A 24506-nucleotide genomic window follows, 5' to 3' on the forward strand; every position below is an offset into this window, starting at 1 on the left:
GATATGTATATATATATATATGAATACAGTGAGGAGATATAGATATATATATATATATATATTATATATATTATATTATATTATATATATATATATATATATATATATATATATATATATATATATATATATATACACACATACACACCCCTCAGAGGTCTTATGTAGAAATAGCTGAGAGCTCCCAATCTACATAGGTTTGAATTGCACGCCTTCTCTCCCTTGCCTGGCCCTCATTGGTCGGTCCTATCACATGACCCGGAAGCGCTCTCCTTTCGCACAATCGGCGCCATTGTACTGTTTGGCGGTTTCTGTCCGAATGTAGTCGCCGTAGGAGGTAAGCTGTGCGGTACCGAACGTGACGGCAATGTCTATTCTAGTCATAATGAGGCGGGGCGGGTGTGTTATCCCTGTAGGTGGGGCGGTCAGTCAGGGCACACAAGGATGTGATCTCGCTCTACACACACACACCTGTGTGTGGGATCTCCTCATTGTAGTATATGTTATAGTAATATTCAGGAGGGGGAGGAGTCTCCGGATGTTGTGTCCTGGAGGGGAATTCTCTATTATATGACCTGAGTGAGAGAGAGTTGTCACATCATCCCTTTAATCCTGAACACCTTTGTATTACAGGGGCTCTGAGAATAATTAAATACAGATAAGGCACAAAGTGAGCTTATTTACCACCTTAATCAGCAACAGAACCTGAGTAATTCATATGTGTTCCAGTGTTCTGCCAATAACTGTCCCCCAATCGCATAGTGTCTGCCCTGCCATGGTGCAGTACGGAGGACAAGGAGACACCGAAAGTATCCGAAGATGAACGGCGCCTGCGCACTTAATAGTACCTTCAGCCCTGAGTCCAGGTTCAAGCCCCACCATGCAAGTGGACATATGGTAGCATTTCGTAATAGGGCTCCTCGCAGGCTCGGCACGCTTCGGGCACGGCCGCGCTTCGCTCGGCAATTATTTATTTTTAACTCTATGTCCACTTCGATGGTGGGGCTTGAACCTGGACTCAGTGCACAGGCGCCGTTCATCTTCGGAGAACCTCTGCGTCTCCTTGTCCTCCATACTGCGCAAGCACAGTACAGGGCGGACACTATCCGACGGGGGACAGTATTCGACACAACACCGGTTTAAAGGGATGAGGTGGGGACCATAGCAGAGAGTCCTCCAATAGCATGCTACAGAACTCCTCCCCCACCTCTGCACAGAACCCATCCCCCCACCTCTGCACAGAACTATAGAACCCTTCCCCCACCTCCTGTAACGTGCAACTATAGAAGGTGGAGCTGTCACATGGGGAGTCAGATCACATGACCAGAGTGGGACAATTGGGCTGACGGGGGGGGGGGTCAGATCATGTGGCCGGAATGGACTGATGGGGGGGGTGGTGTCAGCCATCTACCAATCATCTGTCCACCACCTGTTACCCATCCCCCACAGCAGCAGGTAGTAGAGGGGAACCTGACAGCGTTGGGTGGGCAGGAGGCAGCACGGAGACTGGAGACGAGGAGGAAGACCGGAGAGGAGTGGGGGTGGAGAGGAATGGGGGATCAGAGAGGAGTGGGGGGGGGGTCGGGTAGAGGAACTGATGCCCTCCGTGTTCCTCCTGCAGCCCCTGAATGCCTGCGGGAGGAAAAGGAGAAGCGGGGATTCAGCAGCTGCAGGAGGAACATCAAGGGCATCAGTTTCTCTATATGCTGCCCCTCCTGTTCAGGTGTAGAGGGGGGCCACACAGGACCCCTGGAGCATTGGAGCGGGGTCACAATTGTGCCCCCTGTAGTTAGATCCCTGCTTCCTTGTATTCTGACAGTCACTATGGCCTGTGAGTAGGCACTGCTGTGTCACACGTTTTACAGAGCCCCGCCTTCTGATCTATAAGGTGCTGAGAGGAGGCAGAGTCAGAGTAGGGATCTCTATTTGTGGGCTGCAAGGTACCATGGGATATGTAGTCCTTAGAAATGAGAAGTAGCTGAGAAGCAAGTGAGTCCAGGAAGTTGTGGAAAGAGATTGTCAGCAGACAGGCAGCGCTTACATCATGAAATTAGATACTTCAAGTACGCCGGCCCTTTACTCACCTTTATACCTTTATCTGGCCCATGGGGCACTATTCCCCCCCCCCCCCCCCCCCCCACCAGTGACGGAGCACTTTTCCTTCCACTGACACTAATCATGGGACACCATTCCTCCCCGCTGATGCCAACGATTGGACACCATTCCTCCCCGCTGATGCCAACGATTGGACACCATTCCTCCCCGCTGATGCCAACGATTGGACACCATTCCTCCCCGCTGATGCCAACGATTGGACACCATTCCTCCCCGCTGATGCCAACGATGGGACACCATTCCTCCCCGCTGATGCCAACGATTGGACACCATTCCTCCCTGCTGATGCCAACGATGGGACACCACGTTAGAGGCTCATTCACATGGGGGGTGTGTGTATTTGGTCGGAGAAACCGCCACCTCCTACCATTGTGTGTATGTATGTGTGTATATATGTGGGAAGGCCAGCCTGTATTTGTGGGAGGATTTTGAGGGATTATTTAACCCTCCTCCTCTGTCACGCCCAGGGTTGCCATTTCTGGGTGGGTGGGTGCGTTCGTCCATCTTTAAAGGTTCCCAGCTCCACCTGGCCAGCGTGCATGGTGGGAGGGTTTGGTAGGTGTGATCGGCCGCCTGCTCCTCTGGGGATCAGACCACCCACTGCAGCCATGGCAACGGCCAGACCTGAGGCCAGGTTTGCTGCTTTCACTTGTTTTACTTTCTTTGATCAGTGTTTTTTTTTTTATCGCAACTAGCGGTCTGTTTAGCGTTTTTTCTGTCGCAGCGCTCTGTCCAGCATTTCCGTTCTGTCGTTCGGTCTGGCGTTTCCGTCGTAGCGTTTCTGCCCGGCATTTCCGTCGTAGCGTTTCTGCCCGGCATTTCCGTCGTAGCGTTTCTGCCCGGCATTTCCGTCGTAGCGTTTCAGTCTTCGCATTTTGGTCATTGCATTTCTGGCCAGGATTTCTGCCGTAGCGTTTCTGCCCGGCATTTCCGTCGTAGCGTTTCAGTCTTCGCATTTTGATCATTGCATTTCTGGCTAGGATTTCTGCCATAGTGTTTCTACCCCAGGATTTCTGGCATTGCGTTTCTGCCTCAGCTTTTTGGTCTTAGTATTGCTGTCATTGTGATTCTGCCCTGGATTTCTGTCTCTTCGTTTCTGCATCAGCATTAACTTTTAGCATTTCTGTCATGGCGTTTCTGTCAGTATCTCTGTCATAGCGTTTTTGTCATAGCGTTTTTGTCATAGCGTTTTTGTCATAGCGTTTTTGTCATAGCGTTTTTGTCATAGCGTTTTTGTCATAGCGTTTTTGTCATAGCGTTTTTGTCATAGCGTTTCTGACATAGCGTTTCAGCCTCGGTGTTTAGCCTCTGAGTTCTCAGAGGGGTGTTGTTCACTTATGACCTACTCTGGTAGGTTTGTCTTTATTGATTGTCATGTCTCATCGTATCTGTGTTCATGTTTGTACCTAGGTCAGTTAGCTAGGGCTTGCACATCGGGATCTGTCACTTCTACAGATCCATACGGGCTGAGGTTTCGTTTGTTAACTGATTGTTGTCCACAATCTTCTCGCCCGTATACCATACGTCATACGATGCATGTTCATTCACCACATCCATACGACTACCCACCACGGCCTGTGGGTACACTAGCCCTGAGTTTTCAGTTAATTACCTGTCTGCGCTGAAGGTTACTCGGGCTCGCTTGCCACTTACACAAGGGTGGGGGGGGGGGGGGGGGGTGTCTGTCGTCAGGTTCATGTACGTGCAGTGGTATTCACATTTCTGCTCATGTTTCATTCTTAGGTAGGCAGAGGGGCGTTGTTGTTCGCATGTCTGATTGTGTGTGTGTGTGTGTGTGTGTGTGTGTGTTTTTATTTTTTATTTTTTTTTATTTATTTTTTTGGGCCAGCTTGGCATCCATACCAACATCGACTATGCTTGCACTCACTTCCTTCAGCCCGGCCGTTGTTGGGGGGGCTAGTTGATTGGTGCTAATATCGTTTCACCACTGGGCTCACCCTTGGGTCAAAAGCAGTCGTCAATTTACTTCAGGTGATGTCCTGTTGTGTTGAGGCCCTGGTTACCGCCCAGGGATGTATAGTCAGGGTGTGTCCTAGCCACGGTCCTTAGGTGGTAGGTTTGGGCGACGTCGTCATGGTTCTGGATTCCACTCTCAGATCCGATCTCTTATCTAGGTGGTTGCCTGGAGTACTACTCAGGGAAGTCGGTCCAGTCATCTTTGCTGATCCCCGGCCTGTTCCAGGTGGGGGAGGGGGGGGGCTTCAGTCACTTGGGCATGGCTGTACCTTGCCATGGGACTTATTTCCCTGGGTTGGAGTCTGACTCTCCTTCCTCGGTTAAGGATTCGGTCTTGGTTGGTAGGTCTTAGGCTGAAGCATGACCTGTTAGTATCCAGTGGGACCAGTGTCCTGTGTCTGGCATGGTATCTCCAGGTCGACGATGCTCTTTGCCATGGCGCCTACTCCATCACATCCATCAGGCCGCCAGTTTTTCCTCTCCTGTCACTGGTCTTTTTGCAGGGGTTCCTCGGGTCAGCCCTTACTCCCTTTTCCCCACGTATCCTCTCATTCACAAGCAGCTCATTCTCATGTCTGGGTTACGTTGGGCATCAGGCTCATCCTATCCTTCACGGGATGTTCAGTTGGGTTCTGCGTAGCTTTGCGGGCTCTAAAGGGGGTTCCTTCTCATCACCAGGTCAGGAGTCGATGGATTCACCTGTCACAGCGGATACTTGCCGGTTACTTACTGTTGCCATCCGGGCACGCGTCATTCTATGGGTTGGATCTTTACCTTCCCTTTTCCACCTAAACTTGTGTCTTTTTGCCCTCTTTTCAGGCATACTGACCAGCCAGGCCATGGCACACCTCAGGCCTTGTTTCTTAAGTATATCACTTTTCCCACTTGAAGACTCTGATTACAAGCGGGAAGGCTGGCCTGTATTTGTGGGAGGAGTCTGAGGGGCTATTTAACCCTCCTCTGTCAGGGCCAGGGTTGCCATTTCTGGGTGCCCACCCACCCATTTCCCCCAGTTTTGTCATACATACTCATAGCATTTTTTCATATTCTTACATTCAGGGTATGCTCTCTTTTCAGGCATACTGACCAGCCAGGCCATGGCACACCTCAGGCCTTGTTTTTTAAGTATATCGCTTTTCCCACTTGAAGACTCTAAAAAAAAATAGTCATTGTATATATATATATTTTAGTATTATCTAAGGAGTAGGATTTCTGTCCATCCAGTCGTGAGATTTACACAACTCTGTCATATTGCACACAGGGGCCACCACCTTAGAGGCTCATTCACACAGGCAGTAGGCGATCAGGAGGGGATATGACCACCTCTTCTTATTACAGTATGTCACATAAGTGAGTACACCCCTCACATTTTTGTAAATCTTTTCTTCTATCTTTTGATGTGACAACACTGAAGAAATTGCACTTGTCTACAATGTAAAGTAGTGAGTGTACAGCTTGTATAACTGTAAATTTGCTGTCCCCTCTAAATAACTCAACACACAGCCATTAATGTCTAAACCGCTGGCAACAAAAGTGAGTACACCCCTAAGTGAAGATGTTCAAATTGGGCCCAAAGTGTCAATATTTTGTGTGGCCACCATTATTTTCCTTTACTGCCTTAACCCTCTTGGGCATGGAGATCACCAGAGCTTCACAGGTTGCCACTGGAGTCCTCTTCCCCTCCTCCATGACGACATCATGGAGCTGGTGGATGTTAGAGATCTTGAGCTCCTCCACCTTCCGTTTGAGGATGCCCCACAGATGCTCAATAGAGTTTAGGTCTGGAGACATAATTGGCCAGTCCATTACCTTCACCCTCAGCTTCAACCAGGCAGTGGTCCTCTTGGAAATTATATATATATATATATATATATATATATATATATATATATATATATATATATATATATATATAGAATATATTATAATATATTCTATATATATATCTCTACCTTTGTGATGTGTTACCCTCAACCCCCTGTGATATCCTACCTACATGGACCTGGAGTTGAGACCAGGCTAGACAAAACCTTTCTGTTTTGTTACCCCCTCCCCCCCCCCCCCCAATATCGTACCTGTATGGACTAAGTTGAGGAGGCCAGGGCACACAATTCCTTCCTGTTGTGTTCCCCTTCTGTAATGTGCCACCTGCATGAACCTTGAGTTGAGGCCAGACCACACAAGACCTTTTTGTGATGTTCCCCCACCTCCTGCAATGTTCTTCCTACATGGACCTGGAGTTGAGGCCAGGCAAGACCTTTTCTGCTTTGTTACCCCACCCCTGTGATGTGCTACCTGCATGGACCCAGATTTGAGGCCAGACCAAAAAAGACCTTTGTGATTTGTTACCCCAACCCCTGCAAAGTTTTACCCACATAGACCAGGCTAGGCAAGAACCTTCTGCTTGGTTATCCCACCCCCTGCCATGTGCTACCTGTATGGACCAGGAGTTGAGGCCAGGCCACACAAGACTTTTCTGCTGTATTCTCTCTCCTGAGAAGAGGAGGAACGAAGAGCGCCAGTGGGGGACCCCAGAAGAGGAAATTTGTAGCCACAGAGCAGGTAAGAATAACCTGTTTATTACCCTTTACAACTGCTTTGAGGCCAGGCCAAACAAGACCTTCCTCCTGTGTTTCCCCACCTCCTGTGATGTACCACCTGCATGGACCAGGAGTTGAGGTGGCCGGGCCACACAAGACCTTTGTGATGTGTTCCCATTCTACGTTGTGCTAACTACATGGACCCAGCGTTGAGGCCCGGCCACACAAGAGACCTCTGTGCTATGGTTCCCCACATGCAATGTGCTGCCTGCATGAACCTCTAATTGAGGCCAGGCCATACAATACCTTCCTGCTATGCGTTACCTGTGTGGGCCCAGAGTTCAGGTGGCCAGGCCACAGAAGATCTTCCTGTTTAGTTTTCTCCTGCGATTGTGCTACCTGCTTGGACCCAGAGTTGAGGTCAGTCCACAGAAGACATTTGTGCTGTGTTCCCTCCTGCGATGTGCTACCTTCATGGATCTGGAGTTGGGGTCAGGCCACAGAAGACCTTCCTTTTGTGTTTTCTCCAGCGATGTGCTACCTGCCTGGATCTGAAGTTGAAGCCAGGCCACACAAGGCTGCCTTCTGTGTTCCTGCACCCCTCACAATGTGCTACCTACATCCATCCCTAGGTAAGGCCACACAAGACCTTCTGCTGTGTTCACCCAGCCCCTGCGATGTGCTATCTGCACGAACCTGGGAGTTGAGGCCAGACAACACAAGACCATTCTGTGGTGTTTGCTCTTCTGGGGATATGCTACTTGCTATGTTCTCCCATCTTCTGCGAGGACCCTGATTTGAGGCCAGGCCACAAAAGCTGTGTAACTCCTACTGTAATGCTGCACCGGGTGCACAGCACCTTTACCCCTGTAAATCTGCCCTGTGTGTTTCGCCCAAGCCACACATGACCTTCCTCCTGTGTTTCCTTCTCTGCTGTGACCTAGAAGCAGTACCATCTTTGTTGTACCCTGTTTTGACCCTTGTAATGCCTGGATATTTATCCTGTGACCCCCCCAGACTCATTCCTTGCCATATCATGTTGCTATTGGCCCCTGTTTTGCCTTTTAATCTCTGCCCTGTGTCCCCTTCCCTGTCTGCATCACTGCCTGTTGCCCCACTGGATTTAGCCCTGGCTGCGCCTTAGATTGCTATCAATGTGATGCCGAACTCGCTACTTGCTGTACCGTATTGCCACTCTGGACGCATCCATTGTTGCGCTCCTGTTACTCCTGACTTCTCTGCCTTATCTATCTTTGCTGAACCTGTGATTGCCACCCTGTGGACTTACCTTTGGCTGAAAGCCTTTGTTGAACCCCCTCAAAAACAGAAACTCCTTAGTAAAGTGGTCTTAAGCTATTTAGTCTCCATGTCTGTTTTTATCCTGCTCACTCCCCCGAGTCCAAAAATGATTTCCCCCCCCGCCGCTAGTTTTAGATGGCGGGAAAGGGTTAGAACTCCTGTGTGGGTTTTTTTTTACTGCTATCTGGAGCTCTGTTATATCCTGTCCTAATTAAAATGTTTTTCTCTTAGGCTCCATGCACACTGGAGCTCATAAACTGCAGTTTTTTTGGAGTTTGGGCGTTTTTTTTTAAAAGCCCATAAACTCCACTCTGTTAGCCTATGTGTCCATGCAAACATGGACGTTTTTCAGCTTTAATGAGCAGTGGAGTTTATGGGCTTTTTTCTGAACGCCAGAAATTCGCGTTCAAAGTGCCGTTTTTCAGCGCCAAAAAACGACAAACGCTGATAAACGCTTGTAAACGCTCATAAACGCTCGTTCATTAGTGTTCGGCATTCTATTTTTCAATGCATTGTGGGATTTTTGGAGTGTCCTCTGTGTATTTTTATAAAAAACGCCCATTAACGCTAACGCTGTAAAACGCTCATAAACGCTAGTATAAAAGGCTGTTAAAAGCAGGTTTTTCAACCAGCATTTTCTGCCAGCAATCTGGCGTCCAGAAATAGCTTTTTTGAGCTTCAGTGTGCATGGAGCCTTATAAACGCGCGTTAATTAGTGTTCGGCATTCTATTTTTTCAATGCATTGTGGGAGTTTGGAATGTACTGTGGGATTTTTGGAGTGTCCTCTGTGTATTTTTATTGAAAACGCCCATAAACGCTAACGCTCATAAACGCTAGTACAAATCGCTGTTAAAAGCAAGTTTTTCAACCAGCGTTTTCTGCCAGCAAACTGGCGTCGAGAAAAAGCTTTTTTGAGCTTCAGTGTGCATGGAGCCTAATATTCACTGACCGACACAGCTCCTCTCTAAAAACGAAATGGGTTGTATAGCCTGCCATTAGGAGAAACTAGGCAAAATTGTTACACAATACACAGAACTTTAATCCCGCCCCGGGCTATCAACCCTTCCCACTGCTCCTAGCATCTTCAGTTTTTATTTTGCCTAGCAAGGAGAATGACCTAGGAAACCCTGCGGTCTTCTTGGTCCATATTTTTGCTGCAGGTTTGCTGCTTTTTGCGCAAGATAGAAGATCACAGGATCTTTCATCAACTGCTGGCTGGGTGACAGGCTGGTTAATAGACTACAGGCTTGTAGTCTCCCCAGTCTGGCCATCGAGCATGAGCAGGCCGCAGCTAAGTCTCGGCAGGCCACGACATGCCTCAGCTCCAGAGGTGGTCGGTGAGCTTCAATGCTCCGGGGTATACATATGACCGGGCTACTGATGTCTGGATCACAGTATACCGAGGCCAGCAGCCACCCTGTAACTGCGCAGGAGTGGGTCTGTGATGGAATGTCTCCCAGCTCTTCAGGACTGGCAAGTACGGCTCTCCCTGCTTCGGTGGGGTGAGCAGCTGGGCATTCCCTGGGGGGTCGATTCGGGGGCCACCTCACCTCCCTATCACCCCTCCTTCCCCCCCTCTGAGGGGGGGTGGCTGCATGCACTGCGGGCGGTGTGTGTGGGGGTCGCTGTTTCTCACCTGTGGGGGTCTGTGCGGCTGGCGTTTGGTCCTGGTCCAGGTCTGGGGATCCCAAAACATGTTTATGGAGGTTGTTCTGACTGTTGGCAGGCAGCATGTTTTTATTTTTTTGCTCTGTCACCGCATGGCGCCGTTCCGACAGCCATCGTGGATTTGGGAAAGCTATAAATTCTCCTGGTGAGCTTCAGCAGCCGTTTTCTTGAGGATTCCTATTGATTACATTGGCGGTCATTTTCTTAAAGCCTGAGTGCTTTTGTCACCGCTGGCCTCTTGGGGCAGCATTACATGTGCTTTCTCTTGCTGCTTCCTGTATCCACTGTGTGTGTGCAGGACGCTGGATTGCTCTTTGCTGAATGCTGAAGCTGCTCTGCAGATCGTTGCACTGCTGGTGGGAGCTGCTGCTGCTGCTGGCAGTTTTCTCCTCTCTGCAACTGGGACCCTCCTAGGAACTACAGGCACTGCTGTGGCTATCGCAGAACGCCCCAGGGTGTTGAGTCTAGCGCTAAGTACCACCCCACTCCCCCACGCCACGGCAGCAGGAGGGTGGGACCTTCACTGTCCTTAGTCCCCTCAGTCCCCTTGCAGGTGGCAGACAAGCTAGGGTCAGCATGGCTTCAGAAACTGGTGTTTCTTCCCCCGAAATCCAGGCTATAGCAACCGGGTCACCTGCAGTTAGCGCAGTGCGCATGGATACCCTAGCGGCGGTCCTTGACTCCTATGTTGCTAAGATAGAGGCGGCACGTGGCAGGAAAGGTGCGCATAAAAGCATTGAAAGCCCTCAATCACTTTTTGAAAGTGCAGAGGTTCAGAATGGTATCAGTTCGCTCAGTAGTCGCTGCACTCCATCAAGGGGACTTCCTGGCATCCTTGGACATTCAGGATGCCTACCTGCACATACCCATATGCCTTTGGCATCAAAAGTTTCTGCGTTTGGCAGTCGGGGAAGCCCACTACCAGTTTGTGGCTCTTCCTTTTGGCCTTGCATCAGCCCCCCGAGTCTTTACCAAAGTACTGGCTCCAGCGTTGGCGTTGTTGATCGTGGGTTACCTAGACGGTCTCCTGAGAGCTTCTTCCGCCTCAGAATTAGAGGAGGATGTGACGAACACCTTGCTATCCCTGCAAGCATTTGGGTAGCTGTTGAACCTAAAGAAGTCGTGGTGGTACCGACTCAGTGTCTGGAGTACCTGGGGTTACTATTGGACTCCAGGGAAGCGAGGGTTTTCTCCCCTCAGACAAATTGCTGACTCTCAGATCTGCAGTCAAACTACTGATGAACCGCAAGTGGTCATCACTCTGCTTTTACATGCGGCTGCTGGGGCTCATGGTAGCCTCCTTCGAGGCAGTACCTTATGCCCAGTTCCACACCAGAGTCTTGCAGAAGGAGATCTTGACAAAATGGGACAAATCTCCGTTGTCCCTGGATCGGCAGATCCAGGTGAGCCAGCCAGTCAGGGACTCCATGATCTGGTGGTTGAGGTCCCCGGTGATTCAGTCCAGAAAATCGTTCCTTCCTCTGAAATGGATGGTGGTCACTACGGACGCCAGTTGTCCGGCTGGGGTGGAGTGATGGAGATTAAGTTGGCTCAGGGCCTCTGGTCGATGGAAGAATCCAAGTTGCCGATCAATCTGCTTGAATTGAGAGCGATTAGGCTGTGCCTCCACACGTGGTCGACGTGTCTTCAAGGGCGTCCGACCAGGATACAGTCAGACAATGCCACGGCCGTGGCGTACATAAATCACCAAGGGGGAACAAGAAGCTCAGCCGCTGCTCGGGAGGTCGCTCACATACTTCGGTGGGCAGAGCGACATATTCCGGCCCTGTCGGCCATTTACATCCCGGGGGTGGAAAATTGGTAGGCGGACTATCTGAGTTGACAGATGCTGGACCCAGGAGAATGGGCATTGCATCCTGAGATATTCAGGCTGCTGTGCCTGAAATGGGGCACGCCAGATGTGGATCTATTGGCCTCCCAGCTAAATCTGAAGCTGCCAAGATTCGTGTCCAGGACAAGAGATCCGTGGGCAGATGCGCTGGTGGCTCCGTTGGATCAGTAACAGCTGATCAACGCCTTTCCTCCACTAAAACTGTTGCCACGTCTGCTTCGCGGAGTGGAAGCCGAGAGGATTCCAGTACTCCTGATTGCCCCATATTGGCCTCAGCGGGCCTGGTACGCAGACCTGGTGTGCCTGGTAGCAGACGCCCCCTGGTGACTGCCATTGAGAGAGGACCTCCTATCTCAAGGTCCAATCCTTCACCCTGCTTTACCGTCACTGACTTTAAGGGCCTGGCTATTGAAAGCCAGGTATTGAGGAACCGGGGTCTGTCGGACTCTGGGATTCCAACTATGCTAAGGGCGCGGAAATCTTCTTCCAGGAAGATATACCATCGTACTTGGAAGGCCTACATCTCCATGTGTGAGGAGAAGGGGTGGCATCCGCGCTCCTTCTCTATATCCAGGATCCTGCTGTTTCTTCAGTAAATTGTAGACCAGAGGTTGGCGTTGAGCACCATCAAGGGGCAGATTTCAGCTTTGGCTGTCTTTTTTCAAAGACCCCTTGCATCTCACTCATTAGTGAGTACTTTTGTGCAGGGGGTGCGACATATAGTCCCTCCAGTGTGTCCTCCGTTACCTCCGTGGGATTTGAACCTGGTGTTGGCGCTTCAGAAGCCGCCGTTTGAGAATATCAGGGAGATTCCTCTGCTGACCCTTTCACAGAAGGTGGTCTTTCTAGAGGCCATCACATCGGCCAGGAGGGTTTCAGAACTGGTGGCCTTGCCCTGCAAGTCGCCTTATCTGGTCATCCACAGGGATAAGGTGGTGTTGCGTCCGCAACCGTCCTTTCTACCGAAGGTGGTTTCAGCCTTTCATATCAATGAGGACATAGTATTGCCATCATTGTGTCCTAAGCAGAAGCACCCCAAGGAGGTGGCCCTTCACTCTTTGGATGTGGTTAGGGCTCTGAAGGTGTACTTGTCTGCCACAGCTTCCTTTCGGAAGTCAGACTCCTGTTGTGTTTGTTTCGGTGGCTGGTCCTAAAGAAAGGCATGGCGTTCTCGTCTGCCACCATTTCCAGGTGGATCAGACAGATTGTAGTCCAAGCCTACGCCTTAAAGGGGCAGGTGCCCCCCTTTCCAGTCACGGCCACTCTACAAGTGCAATCGGAACGTCTTGGGCCTTTCGACACCAAGCGTCTGACGCTCAGGTGTGTAAGGCAGCGACCTGGTCGTCTTTCCATACTTTTACCAAGTTTTACAAGGTAGATGTCAGTGCATCGACTTATGCTTGTTTTGGCCGCAAAGTTTTGCAGGCGGCCGTGTAGTTGCAATTGAGTTTTTTTTCCTGGTTTTTCGACAAAAACGCAGTACTGTTAATGCACTGTTGCATTACTACCACAATGTTGTGGTTTTGGAGATCACTCCTGTTGAGGATACCCGGTTATATAGTGGTGTTTTTTCCACACACTGCTGTTTTTTTGTGGGTTTAGTTTCACTAGTTCCCACTTGCCATGGTGGATGAGGTTTTATGCTGTTGTTTTTTCCCACCCCTCGTTTGGCACTGCTTGGGGACGTCCCATTTAGTTACAGAGAGGAGCTGTGTCGGTCAGTGAATATAAGAGAAAATAGGATTTTTGTACTCACCGTAAAATCCTTTTCTCTGTAATTCACCATCCGACACAGCACCCACCCCTCCTTTTCTCTACGTTATACTGCTTGTTGACATACTGAATCTGCTGGGAACAGTGGGGAGGGTTGTTAGCACAGGGTCCACCCCCCTGGGGCAGGACTAAAAGTTCTGTGTGTTCTGTAACGATTTTGCCTAGTTCTCCTAATGGCAGGCTAAACGACCATTTAGTTACAGAGAGGAGCTGTGTGAATTACAGAGAAAATAATTTTACGGTGAGTACAAAAATCTTATTTTTAACAGATAGAAAGTGAGGGACAGACGTAAAAACATGACAGGGGTTCTAGCCTTCCCCTTTTTCGAAAGAAGAAAAAACATTTTTATGTCGGCGTTGATGTTGGAGAGTTCTCTTTGCTTCTTGTATGGTAAAACATCAGCAGGACAGGAAGTGAGGGGAAATCTCTAAGGCTTGGTTCATATTGGTGCAACCCCAAAGTTTTGTGACTTTGCATACTTCTTCTGCATAACACCAAAGTCGCATAAAAGTTGCAATGCAAAGTAGGGTTATTTGGCATTTTGCCAATGGGGAAATCAAGGTACCCATAATGGCATGCTGTGTCCCATTGACTTTCACAGAAAAACGCTGCCCCAACCCCCCCCCCCCCCCCCCCCCCGCCATACCAAAAAAAAGTACTACATCCAATTGGGACTTAAAAAAATAAAATAAAATATGCAATCACTCTTTACGGCCGACATATATGCGTAAAGCGGTTGTCAAGAGACATAACTTGACTTAGACTACCACTTGAGTTGCACTTGTATTTCTGCAATGTAGTCTCTTTTATATTAACTCTAATTTGTCCGATGCCTCTATTCCCTTCTAAGCAATACATTTCCTTCCTTTTAGGCACCCCGCAGACACTGATGGAAGACCCTGGAATGCAGACGCCCTCATTGAGGCCTAGGCAGAGATTGAGCAAACATGAACAGACTGCCCGACGCTTTGATGAGGCTCTGGCCTACTTCAAGCGCAGTACGTATAACGTTTTTGAGCCGTCACTAGTGGCATTTTTCAGCTGTGGGTCATTTTTGCTAAATTTTGTTGCTGGTGTGTGTGTGTGGGGTGTTTTTTATTTATTTATTTTTTTTCATTCAGGACAGCCACTATGAGAGATATAGTCTCCTCCTCTTCCTCTAGGAAACACTGCACCAGCCCACAAATTCTTACTTCCCCTGCCTGACCCCAGTTCTAGTGTTTACTCCGGTGGGGAGACACTGTGTATGGGACCAGGCTAGAGAGCAGCCAGGGGGACTTTGGCCATTAAAGGAGCCCATATGGAGGCAGGGGTTTTCCTGGGCGTAATCAGTGGTTTTTACCTGCAACTGAAGGCACCCCTTCCTCGCCGAGTGCGGCATCAGATTGCAAGGGGCCCCTATAGCGTCCACAGGGCTGCAGCAAGGAACCTTCCGCTCTCCCTGTACTCCATATGGGCTGCATTGGTTGGAACCAACGCGCCAGACGGCGGGTGACGTCATTTCCAGGGGAGGGCGGATGTGTTGCCTTTGACCCGTGACTTCCGGTTCCAGGTCACGGAGCTGATAGGGGGCCGGGCACAGGCTGGAGAGAGTCGGCAATGTGGGACTTCCTGGAAAGCAACCATCTGCAGTCATGTCGGAGGCAGATGCTACAACTCATACTGACACCACCTCCAGCCTTCCCAAGGTAAGAGCACCCTGGGGAAGGGTCCTCTCTATCCGGGATTGCCCCTCCTAGTATGGTTCCTATCTGGGGGGGCAGACCCCCTGGGTGGTCGGGGGAGGGAGGCTCAGGTCCTATGAGAGGGGGGTCTAGTACACTCCCGGGGGGTTGTTGTATGCCTGCTTTTTAGTAATGTGTTTTTCTGCCTTTTTTTTTTTTGGTACATGTTTTGCAGAAAGCTACAGAAAAGACTAAATCAACTGATGGCTCTAAGAGGAAGGGTGCCTCCTGTAGAGATGTTTTGGGGGAGTTGTGGACAAAAGTTTTGTGTAAAGGGTGCATAGACTCCCTGGTTAAAGAGAGGGAACCCGAGCAGCAGTCTGGGTTGGCAGCCTCTGTAAAGGAGCTCTCCTCCACCTTTTCTTCATTTAAATCGATTTTTGAAAAATTCCATCTCCCCCCCCCCCCTAATCCTAGTCCACAGGATACAATCCCGCCACAGGCTGAGGGCTCTATACCTGCCCGACCTTCAACTACAGCTAGGGCAGAGGCAATTTCAGGCCCTTCCGAGGTGGAGCAGAGGCAGCCAGATAGTGGCACCTCGTACTCCCAGGAGGAGTCAGAGGGAGAGGAGAAGGATGGGAAGTCCAGAAAGCCCTCTAGGTATAAGTTGTCCTTAGACGAGTTAGAGGACCTCCTAGGGGCAATTTACACAACCCTCGGTATTCAGGAGGACAAGAAGCCCCTGACCCTCCATGACCTGATGTACAAAGGCTTGGGGGAGCAAAGGAAGAGGGTTTTCCCAGTACATGAGGTCCTGATAGAAACAATTAGAAAAGAGCGTCAGGATCCTGAAAGGAAACCCTTCTTTCTCAAGTTGTCATCCAGGATGGCACACCTGAAACATGAGAGGCTCCTCCCTACAGGAAACACAATCAATCGACAGCTGTTTTAAGTCCCCACCCTTCCCATTGATCCTCAGTTTTTGATTGTGTTTCTCCCTACACAGCGAAACTGTTTGTTTGTTTGTTTTTTTCCAAATGACCCGAAGCCTGGGGCTGGTGGTCTCCCCCTGGGAGCCGGACCACAAGCTTGGGAAGCCTCTGGGTCTGGTAGGATATTCTTATCCTTCCTGGGGGGTTCACCTATCTTTTCCTCAGGGGGGGCAGCAGAAATTGGAAGCGAATTTAAAAGTGAAAAGTGGTCCTGCGCAAATCAACCATAATCATAAAGTGCTACGTGCTTTTAGACAAAATTAATAATACAAATTATTAAATAAATAGAAAGCAAGTGAAAACAAAGTCCATATAATAGATCTCAAATTCTTCTTCAATGGCACCAGTTAGGAAAACAGCAGGCAAAAAGGTACTTCTAAAAATCGGGGGACTAAGGGCTCCCAGAACTCTCACCTCCAACTGTAGAAAAGTAGGCACATCAAGCAAAGCAGACAACCTCCATTCTCGTTATCAGCCACCAGGGGGTCCTCAGCCACGGCCAACTAGGAAACAATCTCCGCACTGGGCCACAAGGGGGCCATATATCACTGTGTAGACTGTACTGTGACTACGAAGGTGGTTTCCACAGGAGTATGCAGCTCAAAAAAATATTAACATGGAGAGGGAGAGAGAAGGCTCTGATAGTGTAGTAATTCTTAAAATTGTAAAGTTTAATCAATGAAAAATTTATAAATCGGACTCTCACATCTTAAACAATAAAACAGCACATTAAGTAAAATGGTGTCCTGGCGTTTTCCGCCAGTCCTACTTCACTTCCGGTACGACGTTACGGCCACTCCCACACGTCGTACCGGACGTTGCCCTTCTCAGCACTTTCTCCAGTTCCCCGATATCCTTTTTGAGAATTGGTGCCCAAAACTGAACTGCATATTCCAGATGAGGTCTTACTAATGATTTGAACAGGGGCAAAATTCTCTCTATCTATCTATCTATCTATCTATCTATCTATCTATCTATCTATCTATCTATCTATATATATATATATGAAAGGACTTTGCTCGCTTTGGAAACCGCAGCTTGGCATTGCATGCTATTATTGAGCTTATGATCTACCAAAACCCCCAGATCCTTCTCCACTATGGATTCCCCAGTTGTACTCCCCCTAGCATGTATCATGCATATTCTTAGCCCCCAAGTGCATAACTTTACATTTCTCAACATTAAACCTCATCTGCCACATAGTCGCCCAATTAGACAGAGCATTGAGGTCGGCTTGTAAATTGGAGACATCCTGTAAGGACGTTATTCCACTGCATATCTTGGTGTCATCTGCAAAGACAGAAATGTTAATTTTGATCCCAGACCCAATATCATTTTATAAAGATATTAAAAAGTAAGGGTCCCAGCACTGAACCTTGGGGTACACCACTGATAACCTTAGACCATTCAGAGTAAGAATCATTAACCACTACTCTCTGAATTCTGTTTTTTAGCCAGTTTTCTATCCATTTTGCAAACTGATAATTCCAAACCTGTAGACTTTACCTTGCACATGAGCTGTGTGTGCGGAACTGTATCGAACGCTTTCGCAAAATCCAAGTATACCACGTCCACCGCCACCCCTCTGTCCAAGGTTTTACTTACTACCTCATAAAAAGAAATCGGCTTTGTCTGACAACTTCTGTCTTTCATGAATCCATGCTGTCTGTTGCTTAAAATATTTTTTTCCTGCAAGAACTCATCTATGTGGTCTTTTATTAATCCCTCCAGTATCTTCCCAACTATAGAAGTTAAACTAAAGGGTCTATAGTTACTTGGTAAAGACTTTTTGTTCCCTTTTTAAATATGGGCACCACATTGGTTGTGCGCCAATCCAGTGGTACTATTCCTGTCATTAATGAGTCCCTAAAAATTAGATACAATGGCTTTGAAATTACAGAGCTCAATTCTTTTAGGATCCGTGGGTGGATGCCATCAGGTCCAGGTGCTTTATCCACCTTAATTCTGTCCAAATATTTCTGGACCATATCACTTTTGAGCCATTGTGGATTTGGGGCTGCGTCACTACCACCCCCATTATAGACATGAGCATTTAATAAGTTGGCCTTCTCTTTGTCCCCAGTCACCCACTCCAGATTATTTTGTAAAGGGCCTACATGGTCAGACTTGACCTTTTTACTATTAATATATATACTGCCTTTGGTAATCTGTGCAGCACCGCAAAGTGGCGTTGTGCTGATTCAGACAGTGCTGTTAACGGCAATGGCTGCCGAGTTTAAGCATGCGATTTGACATGTTGAGTCGCATGACAAATCATTTCAATATGGATGTGCTATCTCTATTCAGAGTGTTTATACAGGATTAAGGTCTGTGGGGTTTTGTGTCCTGTATTACTGCCTTATCAGAAAGGCAGCAGTGAAAATTGATGGTTTGAATTTGTTGGGCTACGTAGCAGAAATACAAATTGAACCCCTGCCAGGTGTAGTACATATACTGCCTTTGGTAATCCGTGCAGCACCACAAAATGGTGTCGTGACGATTTTAGCCATGCGATTTGACGTGTTGAGTCGCAAGGCCAAATCGCTTCAATATGGATGTGCTATCTCTATTCAGATTTGTTATATTGTTTCACATCAGACATATACAAGATTGAAGGTTGTCTGACCTTTTTATGTCTTGCATATACTGCCTTATTGGCTGCATATCAGAAAGGACAAAGTAGTGAAGGTTGCTTGTCTTTTTCTGATTTTTGTTTTTGCTGCTCAGCTGAGAGACACATTGAGGATGGTGGCATCTCTGCTCAGTATTGGTATATTGCTACAATCAGACATACACAAAGATTGAATGTTTGTGTCCTGTATGTCCTATATTTACTGCCTTATTTGTATATCAGGCACAGCAGTGAGCAGTGTTTCTCATTGATCTACCTTTCTGCATCTTAGGGATACACAGCAGGGGGGTTGTTGGCTGCACTCCTCGAGGGAGTCACAGCATTGGGAACCCTCACTTGTTCGACCTGAAAATTGCTATTTTCCCTGCAACCTGTGTAATCTTGAGGTCTGTGGATCCAGGAATCGGGGACTGCTGGAGTCGTACAGATAGGAATGGTACCCATTGGAAGCCATGGTGTATGACTTCTCATGCGTCTTGCAGTCCCAAGTCGCAGGTTGGGTCGCACGGGTGTGGAAGCCCTAAGCTTATCTGTCCCTTCCGGTTGAGGTTTTGCTGCGCAGCAGCAATACTCATGGAGTTATTGTCTTATTTTACAGCAGACCAGAAAGATTGCAGCTGTAAAGGCTGTCTGTTTGTTTTTTGTTTTTTTTCCTCAGTGTCTGTTATGTTGTTGCACAGCAGAAATACTCAAGATTGAAGCTTGTTGGTGCTTTCTGTTTCATATTGCCTTGCCTTGCCTTACTGCTCTTCAGAAAAACGCAATGCTGCAGGTTGGTTCTATCTGAACTACACTACAGAAGTGCATGACAGAAAGGATTGTCTTGTGTTCCATATTTTACCCTGTGGCATAGCAGAAGTGCACAACATGGGAGTTGGTGTTCATATTGATCTTATAACTGTATTTGGTGGTTTGTCAGAAATACGCAACATAGAAGTTTGGTTCTTTTTGTCTTTATATTTATAGCCTTGTTTTGCTGTACATCAGTAAAACACAACAGTAAAAGGGGTTCCTGTCCTTTCTGTTTTTATATATCAGTTATGACCTAGCTAGCTGCACTTCAGAAATACGCAGCATTTAAGGTTTGCTTGTGTCTTTAACCACTTCACCACTGGGCACTTAAACACCCTTAATAACCAGACCAATTTTCAGCTTTCGGTGCTCTCACATTTTGAATGACAATTACTCAGTCATGCAACACTGGATATATATTTTGTCCTTTTTTTCACACAAATAGAGCTTTCTTTTGGTTGTATTTAATCACCGCTGGGTTTTTTATTTTTTGTGCTATAAAAGAAAAAAGACTGAAAATTCTGTAAAAAAAAAAAAAAAAATGAATTTTTCTTCGTTTTTGTTATAAAATTTAGCAGATTAGTAATTTTTCTTCATAAATTTTGGCCAAAATTTATACTACTACATATCTTTGATAAAAATAAGTACAAATTGGTGGATATTATTTGGTCTTTGTGAAAGTTATAGAGTCAACAAGCTGTGGTGCCAATATCTGAAAATGTATCACACCTGAAGTACTGACGGCCTATTTCAATTCTTGAGACCCTAACATGCCAGAAAAGTGCAAATACCCCCCAAATGACCCCTTTTTGGAAAGAAGACATTCCAAGGTATTTAGTAAGAGGCATGATGAGTTTTTAGAAGTTATTTTTTTCCCCACAATTCTTTGCAAAATCAAGATTGTTATTTTACTTTTTTTTTTTTTTTTTCACAAAATTGTCATCAGTTTATTTCTCACACACAGCATATGCATACCACAAATTACACCCCAAAACACATTCTGCTATTACTCCTTAGTACGGCGATACCACATGTGTGAGATTTTTACACAGTGTGGCCACATACAGAGGCCTAACATGCAGGGAGCGCCATCAGGCGTTCTGGAGCATCCAGGCCAATTCTGACATTTGTCTTCTACATGTAAAAATCATCATTTATTTGCTAGAAAATTACATAGAATCCCAAAACATTATATATGTTTTTTTAGCAAACACTCTGGAGAATACAATGGTGGTCGTTGCTTTTTATCTCGCACAGTATTTGCGCAGCAATTTTTCAAATGCTTTTTTTTGGATAAGAAAAAATGTTGTGCTTAAAAAAAAAAAAACACAGTAAAGTTAGCCCAATTTTTGCATAATATGAAAGATGACGTTACGCTGAGTAAATAGATACCTAACATGTCACTCTTCAAAATTGCACGCGCTCGTAGAATGGCGCCAAACGTCGCTACTTAAAAATCCCCATAGGCGACGCTTTAAATTTTTTTTACTGGTTACATGTTTTGAGTTAGAGGAGGTCTAGGGCTAGAATTATTGCTCTCGCTCCAACGTTCGCAGCGATACCTCATGTGTGGTTTGAACACTGTTTTCATATGTGGGCGGGACTTACGTATGCGTTTGCTTCTGCATGCGAGCACATGGGGACAGGGGCGCTTTAAAAAAAAATAAGTTTTTTTATTGTTCATTTTACTTTATTTTAGTTTGACATTTTTTCCCCAAAAATAAATTTTTTGATCACTTTTATTCCTATTGCAAGGAATGTAAACATCTCTTGTAATAGGAATATGGCATGACAGGTCCTCTTTACAGTGAGATATGGGGTCAATAAGACCCCACATCTCACCTCTAAGCTGGGAAGCCTGAAAACAAAAAAAAAACATTCTGGCTTTGATCGTATTAGTGAGTCGGTAGAAGCACCGGAGGGGGGGGGGGGGGTTGTCTATGGCTGGGTATTGCAGGGTATCACAGAGTATGGCTGGGTATCTCCGGGTATGGCAATTTATGGCAGGGTATTGCAGAGTATTGGCTGGAATTGTACTGCAGAGTATTGGCGGGGAATTGAGGGGTTAAATTTCGGTGAGCAGCGATGTGGGCACTGCAGATGCAGCCCACAGCGCTGCTGACACCGATCTCTTCCCCCTCCGCTGTACCGATCGGTACAGAGAGGGGATGGAGGAATGGTTTGTTTACAAGTGATCACTCCGTCATTTTGATGGAGCGATCACGTGGTAAACGGCCGCTATGATCGCCCGTTTACCGTGATCCGTGGACCCGGCGGGCACGGACGCGAGAGCGGAATTCTGGGAGGACGTCATATGACGGCCTCCCAGAGTTAAACAACCGCCCTGTAGCAGTCATTCGGCTATGGGCCGGTTGTTAAGTGGTTAATGTTTTTACATCAGAAAACCAGACTGTGAGGACTGTTTGTCTACATTGAGGTTCAGATTTGGGTCTCTTCCCATATTTGATATATCAGTTAAGCTAGTCACACTCAGGTACACAACATTGTTTGTTGTTTATGCTTGTGTCCTTTCTGTCTGAATCTATTGTGCCGTGCCCACAATCTATGATCTTTTTATTTGTGATATTAATAATACATGTATCACCTTTTGTATTTCAGCCTTCTTTGCCATGGAGGGGCCAGGAGTTCTGGCTGCAGATGTCACATGAAAGCCTCAACCCCTTACATTCAGGGATGCCAGAACCATTTCCTAGGGTTGAAGCCCTGTAGGGTTATGAGACACTGGAGGAAGGGGATAATGAATCGCCCTGTTTAGTAAGAACTTGGAGAGTTCTGTTCAGAGGAGTATTAGGGAATGAGGATGAAGTATAAAGATGTATACCCGATCTAATAGGTTTCGGCTTGATGCATGGCCTTCATTTCGCCCTTCTAGCAAAACTAGACGTAGCAATATGGGTAGTCTACTCCTGCTAGGGACTCTAATCTCCTGAAGTAGGCCCTCAGGCGTAAGTAAAGCCATAGATTGGGCATGCCTTAAACCCAGGGATCAAGCTTCTTTTAATCTATTACCCTTAAGTACGCTTCCCTTTTAGTCTTTGCTGACGTAAAGATAAAAAGGAACAAAAAAGGTTGTCTGTCAGCCCCCCTTTTTTTGCAGTTTTATTTCCTTGAACAGTGTAGTGTTAAGACAGGCCCTCTTATTGATCAATGTAGTGTCCTTGTCTTACAACACAGGTCTCTGATTTATCTTTTTATTGGTTCTAAGTAGCACCTACAGGCACAATAGGCCATGGTTGTTAGATGTATGAGACAGGCAACATTGGTAACCTACAAGTTTAACACGTTTTCTGATTCCATCTTTAAGAGCCCATTCCACCTAGATACTGCATCCGAAGCGGAAAAGGCAGGGACATCTGTGGAGCAGACCTGCAGATCAGCCGCATGATCCAGCTAAGATACCTTCATCAAGCATATGTAGTGGAGGTAAAGCTCACTGCAGAACCAAGGTTTTTCAAGAGGGTCTTGCAGTGGCCCCACCCTGAGGTACTTGTTTATCCTCTCAGGTGTGCCGTCCTGGAAGATGACTTGAGAAAGGTACCAGTTACTTACCGGTAGGTGTCTTTCTGGGAAATCTTCCAGGATGGCAGGCTTACTTCTCACCTGTTGGAGGAATGAAAATTGTAGAACACTAGAAGGTGAGTGCCTATGAGGAATGATTTCCCTTGTGAACTGGGTTCAGGAGTTACTTCTCTACAAACTTAGGATCAAGGGGAAGGGTGGGGACTTAAAACAGCTGCCAATTGATTGTGTTTCCTGTAGGGAGGAGCCTTTCATCTCTCAGGTGTGCCGTCCTGGAAGATTTCCCAGAAAGACACCTACCGGTAAGTAACTGGTACCTTTTCTCGTTCTCTAAAGAGAAGGTTTCCATTTTCAGAAGACCCAACGTCCATTTGGAATAAAAGCCCCAAATTGGATGCTGCCTTTTCTCAGGTTTCTAGGCACAAGGACTTGGCCTTCGAGGATATTGGGTCCCTGTCCGACATCATGGATAAGAGGATAGATTCCCTGCTTAGCAAAACGTGGGACTCAACAACAGGCAACCTAAAGCCAAAAATGGCTGTTACGGTGGTAGCCCGCAATTTGGAGCACTGGCTCTCTCAAATCCAGGCGCACATTGAAGCTGGTACAGCTAAGGAGTCTATTCTATCCTCTTTCCCCACGATTCTACGTGGTGCCGCATACATAGCAGACGCCTCAGCCGAGTCAGTCTGCATGTCGGCCAGGTCAGCAGCTCTGGCTAACCCTGCCAGAAGAGCCCTCTGGCTGAAGATTTGGCCTGGCGACAGTGCTTCTAAGGTCAAGTTGTGTGGGATACCCCTGACATCGCTTCTCTGCCTTTTGGCTAAGATCAAGTGTAGTATCTGTTCTTATCAGTTGCCAAAGGAGGCGCTGTTCCATCCCTATTCGAGAGGGTTTGGGTGGCGCTCTCTGATGGTGTAATTTGCATCCGGAAGGACGGTTTCGGTAGGGGCCACGTCGTGCCGCCCGACAGTAAACTGGGGGGCCGATGTATGGTCGAGTCTGAGCCATCTGGAAGGATGCTCCTGGTGAGGATGGGTGCTGCCTGGTCTGATCCAGAGGGTCGGGTACCTGGCCTTCTGGCCTGGATTGGGGTAGTTCTAGCCCCAGACAGTTTTTCGGGAGGGAAAACCGGCTGCTCCCTTGGTAGGGGGGGAGGAACGGTTAGTACTTCCCGAATGTAATTAGGAAGGAGTGATGGGAGCGACGGTGGAGCCTGATGGTAAAGGGCTCTCACCAAGCTTCCTGATCTTCATGCCTTCCTGTCTGGGGTGGGGGCTGCTGTGGTCTGGACCGTGGGTCAGGGCGGTCTTGAAAGCCTATGGAGTATGTGCCCCTGGAGTAGCAGTCCGGGGGTGCCTAAGAATCACTGTGAGTGAGGGTCACTTTGATTTTGGGCACCAAGGTCACTGCACCATAACACGCTTTTTTAGCACCTGCCTCTTGGGCCGGGCCTTTTGGCTGGGACCAGAGGAATTTTTTATTCCTGGCCGGAGGGCCTGGTCGTTGTTTCACACAACGACCACCTTTTTCACTCCCCTCTCCACTATCCCTTCCCCACTTTTTATTTATTTTCAGTGTGTGTTTTGTCATGTCTTGTTTTGTCACTTTGCACGTTTGCTGTGATGAGTAGGGTCACAGGTTCTAGGGCCTGTCC

At 47.5% G+C, this 24506-nt stretch overlaps 1 protein-coding gene and 1 pseudogene across 4 annotated transcripts in view; both read left to right on the top strand.

Annotated features, from left to right (window-relative positions):
• Window positions 1-236: 236 nt before the first annotated feature.
• Window positions 237-24506, top strand: part of CENPI (centromere protein I) — a 187857-nt gene continuing 163587 nt past the window's right edge. Inside the window, exons 1-2 of one of the 4 annotated variants that reach the window (XM_077465193.1) lie at window positions 237-337; window positions 14099-14224. In XM_077465193.1, coding sequence (XP_077321319.1) covers window positions 14116-14224 — 109 coding nt within the window. In that variant the 5' untranslated portion in view covers window positions 237-337; window positions 14099-14115. Of the gene's footprint in view, window positions 338-6337; window positions 6655-14098; window positions 14225-24506 lie in introns of those variants that run through there. The other 3 variants (XM_077465195.1, XM_077465191.1, XM_077465192.1) reach the window with 3 other exon arrangements.
• Window positions 23653-23792, top strand: LOC143989424 (U2 spliceosomal RNA; annotated as a pseudogene).

The sequence above is a fragment of the Lithobates pipiens genome, unplaced genomic scaffold, assembly GCF_037356315.1.
Source record: "Lithobates pipiens isolate NorthernLeopardFrog02 unplaced genomic scaffold, aLitPip1_a1.2 Scaffold_1, whole genome shotgun sequence".
Lineage (NCBI taxonomy): Eukaryota > Metazoa > Chordata > Amphibia > Anura > Ranidae > Lithobates > Lithobates pipiens.